The sequence below is a fragment of the Diceros bicornis genome, chromosome 34 (genome assembly GCF_020826845.1).
Source record: "Diceros bicornis minor isolate mBicDic1 chromosome 34, mDicBic1.mat.cur, whole genome shotgun sequence".
Classification (NCBI taxonomy): domain Eukaryota; kingdom Metazoa; phylum Chordata; class Mammalia; order Perissodactyla; family Rhinocerotidae; genus Diceros; species Diceros bicornis.
The window spans coordinates 26,124,996-26,130,557 of NC_080773.1; the positions used below are offsets into that span (position 1 = coordinate 26,124,996).

The 5,562-nt window shown below is 54.1% G+C and overlaps 1 protein-coding gene across 2 annotated transcripts; it reads right to left on the minus strand.

Annotated features, from left to right (window-relative positions):
* Positions 1–952: 952 nt before the first annotated feature.
* On the minus strand, positions 953–5,341 carry KLK7 (kallikrein related peptidase 7). Of its 2 annotated transcripts, XM_058529977.1 has the most exons (6): positions 5,269–5,341; positions 5,019–5,026; positions 4,666–4,805; positions 3,875–4,122; positions 3,458–3,594; positions 953–1,745 (listed from the first exon to the last, which is right to left on the minus strand). In XM_058529977.1, exons 1-6 carry the CDS (start codon positions 5,339–5,341, stop codon positions 1,590–1,592), a joined length of 762 nt encoding a protein of 253 aa, XP_058385960.1. In that variant the 3' UTR covers positions 953–1,589. The 2 variants fall into 2 exon arrangements, with proteins under 2 accessions (XP_058385960.1, XP_058385959.1); XM_058529976.1 differs by lacking the exon at positions 5,019–5,026 and having other exon boundaries at positions 4,666–4,825.
* Between the last annotated feature and the right edge of the window lie 221 nt (positions 5,342–5,562).

The following is a 5,562-nucleotide window of genomic DNA, read 5'->3' on the forward strand; positions in this document are numbered from 1 at the left end:
TGAGGGAAGAGGGGCTGGGGGCCCAGACTTCCCTGTCTGAAGGAGGAGGAGGCTGGAGGCCTAGACTCCTGTATTTTGCGGGAGGAAGGGATTAGTTTCCTGTGTACATGGAATCTGTGGCTGCAGAACTTCTGCAATATGGGGAAGGGTGGGGGAATGGGGGCTTAGGAGACACTCAAGAGGGAGACGAGATGAGGAGAGGAAGGATCTGGAGGACGTTGTCTGGGAAGGAATCCTGGGGGAGAAACTGGAAAGACAGGTAGGAGAGCTGAGTCCTGGGCTGGAGAAGATCCCTCTGTCAGCAGCGTCTGAGGTGTGACGGTGCAGGGAGCCTGTGAGGACAGGAGGCCGGGGGTGTGGCCAGGCTCTGAGTCACGGAGGACGACTCCTTCCTCTCTCTTTCCTCCTGCCTTCCAGAGGCCCCTTCCCTGTCTTCTTTGAGACTAGGAGCCCACCTACCCAGGTTCCCACTCCACCTTCCTCTGGCACCGGGATACTGGCTGCTCACTTGGCAGGCCCTTGTGAGACTCAGGTATCCTGTCTTCCTGCCAACCATCTCCATCCTGAAAACCTCCTCCCTCTCCCTTTGTTACCTGTGAGATGCTCAAAAACACCTTCACTTCCCCTTCCTGATGAAATAAGCATATTCTCTCTTTCCCTTCTCTTCCTCTCTCTCTCTCTCTCTCCCATTTTACAGATGAGGAAAACTGAGACCTGGGAAATGGAGAGAAGCACACCCCTGGACAGGGAGGCAAGGCAAGCGCTCAAAAACAGATACAGTTTTCTTTCCAGTCTCCCTCACTTCAGGGTCTTCTCTCCCCAACCTTAGATCTTCATAGCTTTTCCACCTTTATTTTTCAGGTTATAAACATGCACCCTACATCCACAGGAAAATAAATGGAAGGAAGGAAGCACCCCACGACTACCACTGAATGCAGCTTGGTACACAACTTTTCAGATTTTATTCTGTGAATATTTCATTTTACATGGCGAGGATCACATACATACATATTTTTGCATCTTCCTTTTTTCATTTGGCATCACAGAGCATAAACATTCTTGCACTAACACTAACAACTCTGCATAATTATTATCCTTAGCAGCCTCCTGATATCCCTGTCCCAATCTGGCCTATTGTTTCCTTAAGTAATCCACTAATTTGGGACATGTTCAGTGTTTCCACTATTTTGCTGTGATAGATAATGTTGCAATGAATTCAAACCTTTCTCCACACTTTGGATTTTTTTTCAGCAGTAGTGTCTTCTCAGAACGAGAACTACTGGGTCAAAGGTGGTGAATAAAGGTCTCAATTCACCTTACCAACCCGCCTACCACAAAAATGGTATGATTTTCAGTTTCAGTGGTTGAGACTACTGGTTTCACTGCATCTTTACCAGCACTGAGGTTTTTGTGTTTCTTGCTCTGGTTTTAGGTCCTTGCTAATTTGATTGGTTTACACACATGGCATATTGTTGAAGTTTTAATATGTCTTTGAGGAGAGGTAAAGTCAAATATGACTGTAGGTCATCAACGTTTCTGTGAATTTCCTGTTCAGGGCGTAGGGATGGAGAGATGCGAGTATGGAGGGATTAGCGATGCTTTCTTATGGTCTCCTTTATCCAACCGATGTACTTGCAGACTTGGGTGTAGACACCTGGGTCATTGGGTTGGCCGCAAGGGAAAGTTCCCCAGGACACCAGGCCTTGCAAGGTCCCTTTGCACATCAGTGGTCCCCCTGAGTCACCCTGGAGGAGAGACAGCAGATGAGCTTGGGCTTCAGAGCAACCACCACAGAGGTCTCACAAACCCAGCAGTTAGGAAGTCTTTCTCCGGCCAGCCCATAGACTTCCACACTGGCCAATGGGAAGACACTCATTGCCTCTGGGGACCAATGAGAGAGCAGGATAATATTCCCATGGAGAGGGCAAACCGGGTTCCCTGAAGACATTGGCTTGAGCCCCGTCCAATGGGACCAATCACAGGGAAGGGGCGGGGCTTCTGGGGGTCAGAACCCCATTTATTTTCCATCCTTAAGGACTCTAGGGCGACGCCACTGGCAGAAAGAGCATTATCTCCAGGGAATGGATACGTGCCGCTTGCTCATGCACGAAGGACAGGGTAGTTCTGGAAAACGGGGGCAGGACCACAGACATAATTCACAAGGCCCAGTGCAAAATGAAAATGCGAGTCCCCTTGCTCAAAAATTAAGAATTTCAAGGCAGCAACAGGAGTGCGTTAACCCAAGCATGGGACTTTTCTGAGCGTGGGGCCCTATGCCACTGCACAGCTTGCACATTCATGAAGCAGACCCTCACTAGCAGAAAAGGGGACCCCCCCCCATTCTCTAGGACACACATCCCTGTCCACTCCCCCCTATCCATAGCACACCCCATTCCACCTCCCCTGAAAGCTGAGGGTGCAGATGTGAGCAAAGAGGGTGGGGGCACACGGAGGAGAGGGATGCAGAGAGGGAAAGAGTCAAACAGAAGGGGAAGAGAGAGGTAGAGAGAAGGATGGAGAGAAGAAAGGGGAAGGGGGAGGGGGACGAGGAAGCAGAAATATAAGGGCTGGGTAAAGAGGCAGAGAGAGAGGCAGACAGCCCAGAGAGGGGGAGGGAGTAGGGGGAGAGAGAGGTGGGCGGGGAGAGAGGGGGGAGGGGGGAGGGGGAGGGGGGGAGGTATATCTATCTCAACACACAGAAAGAACACAGAGGAAAACAATGAAATGAAATCAGATGTAAAGGGGGAAGTGGGAAGACCACATTCAGAGCCAGAGAGGCTACAAAAATTAGGAAGGAGAGCAAAGAGGGCGAGAGATGGTTCTTTGCCCAGGACCTGGACCCGGACCCGGGTGAGGTGAGTGAGAAATTAGCTTCCAGCATGAAATCTCAGTAACTGCGATAAATTCTATTGTAATGCAGTACCTTAAAAAATCAAATTTAATATGAAAAAAAAAATCCATGCCAAACACGATACCCCAATTTTAGATAAAGACAGGGTCAACACAGTGCTGCACTGAGCCATACTGGAGCCTGAGGCAAATGGAAAATTCAGTAAGACTGATCGTTCTTTATTCAAAATTCTGATATTTTGTTCATCGTGGACTTTTTGGATGGATTTTTGTTTTTTTCAGTCTTGCATTAGAATATGATTTATCTTGATTACTGAGTGTCCCTCTCCCCCACCTTGAAGCTAGTGCCTCACTTGCCTTCCCCTAGTCCTGGGCCCTCTTTCCCATTCAATTTTCTGCCCCAACCCCAGGGCCCCGCCAGCCCCCTGGGCTCCCACTCTGACCTAGGCAGAGAACTGGGTAGAGAGAGCTAGGAAAGCTGGGCCTCGAGGTGAGAGGGAATGCTCAAGACCACGGCCAGACCTACAGATTCTGGATGGAGGGGAAGACTGGGCTCTGTGCTGAGGAAGCAGCCAGGGCCCCAGGGCTGCGAGGGAGGGGGTCTCACATTGCAGGCGTTGGTCTTGGAGTTGGGAATGCCAGCACACAGCATGGAACTTCCCAGCAGGTCCTTGTAAAACTTCTTGCATTCCTGGGAGGAGATGAGTCTGACATCTGTGCACCTGAGCCCCGATGGGTAGGTCTCTGTTGGGGGCGGGGGAAGAGGGAGGTTAGTCAGAGGCCCGGGCCTGTGGACCTCTGGGTGCTGATGGGGAAAAGGTGGGGGCCCTGGACCCTGAAGGAAGAGGGGCTGGGGGGCTCAACACTAAGGTCATGAAAAGGGGCCTGACTCCTGGGTCTGAGGGAGGAGGGGCTGGGGGCCTGATTCCCTGGGCTGAGGGAGGGGGCTAGGGACCTGGACTCCTGGGTCTGAAGGAGGACAGGGTAGGGCACTAGGGCTCCTGGACCACAGAGGCAGCCTCACCAACAGGGCTGGTGGTGGTGCCCCAGCCAGAAACGGTACATGTGGTCCCAGGGGGATCACAGCTGGAGGGCAGGTTGACTTTCTTCACACTTGATGACAGTCTGGCCCGGCTATTTAGCTTCACAAGCATAATGTCATTAACATGGGTCTGCGTGGAGTAGCTGGGGTGGCGGAATGACCTTGTGGCCCTGATCTTCTGGGCTCTTGGATCGTCCAGCTGATCGCTGCCCATGTGCACGTTGTACTCACTGAGAGAAAGGAGTGACATTCAGAGAGAGATGGTGTGACTGAGAGAGGGGGACAGAGACCAGAGAGAGAGGGATTGAGACCCAGAGAGCAGGGACAGAGACCCAGAGAGAGGTGGGCAGAGACCAGAGTGGGGGACAGAGACCCAGAGAGAAGGGGACAGAGACCCAGAGAGAAGGGGACAGGGACCCAGAGAGAGGGGGACAGGGACCCAGGGAGAGGGGACAGAGACCCAGAGAGAAGGGGACAGAGACCCAGAGAGAGGGGGACAGAGACCCAGAGAGAGGGGGACAGAGACCCAGAGAGAGGGGGACAGGGACCCAGGGAGAGGGGACAGAGACCCAGAGAGAAGGGGACAGAGACCCAGAGAGAAGGGGACAGAGACCCAGAGAGAGAGGGACAGAGACCCAGAGAGAGGGGGACAGAGACCCAGAGAGAGGGGGACAGGGACCCAGGGAGAGGGGACAGAGACCCAGAGAGAAGGGGACAGGGACCCAGAGAGAGGGAGACAGAGCCCAGAGGGAGAGCTGGAGGCGCTGACCCACCTCATCGTGCAGTGGGCAGCCGTGAGCACCCACTGCTCGTTGAGCAGCACGCCTCCACAGTGGAGCTGATCACCCCTGAGCAGGGCCACCTGCCAGGGCTGGGAGCCTTTTGGACATGGGACTCCATCAATAATCTTATCCTCGCCCCTGTCACGCTCAGCTGGATAGAGAAATGGAGAAAAATGTGGGTAGCAAGGGTCAGGGGAGGACAGAGATGGAGACAGACAGACAGAGATGCATGGAGAGAGGCAGAGGCAGAAATGGAGAAGAGTGCAGAATAAGGGGGAGATGGAGATGAGAGACAGCGAGAGTCCGCTCAGACGACCAGGAGGAGCATCTCGTCTGGAGGCAACCCCAGAAGCTGATGGGAGAGACACTGAATGCAGGAGACAGGGCCTGGAGGGCAGAGACCCCAGGAGTCAGAAGGAAGCAGGAAGAAAGGGGGCAGAGGCAGAAGAGTCTTGTCCTCTGTGGGATGACGCTGCTGGAGCAGCGAGGTGTCCTGACTTAGGGACTCCTTGGAGACAGCGGGGTCCTGGAGAGGGTCAGTGGGGATGCTGGGAGGCCCAGGGGCAAGGTCAGGCCTGCCCGTTCAGCCCTCACCTTCTTGTCCAGCGGATCCCAGGACTAAGGACAGCAGTAGGATCACCACGGTGGAGAGAAAGGATCCTGCCATGGTGGCTTCTCTGAGCCTCTCCAGGCCGCCCGGCAGAGGAAGGGTCTCTTCTGCTGGACTAGGAAGGACAAAGAGCTGAGGCGGCAGGAGTCTGGGCCCCCAGCCCCTCCTCCCGCAGACCCGGGAGTCCATCCGTCAGCCCCTCCTCCCTCAGACCTGGGAGTCCATCCCCCAGCCCCCCTTCCTCAGACCCTGGAGTCCGGGACCCCAGCCCCTCCTCC

Bases quoted from the DNA above. Each gene is read 5' to 3' on its own strand.
- KLK7 (XM_058529976.1), bottom strand. From the start codon at position 5,341: ATGGCAGGATCCTTTCTCTCCACCGTGGTGATCCTACTGCTGTCCTTA. The intron at 4,123-4,665 runs GTGGGTCAGCGC...CCTTTCTCTCAG, and splicing joins GCTGCCCACTGCACGATGAG to TGAGTACAACGTGCACATGG. The intron at 3,595-3,874 runs GTGAGGCTGCCT...CGCCCCCAACAG, and splicing joins CACCACCACCAGCCCTGTTG to AGACCTACCCATCGGGGCTC.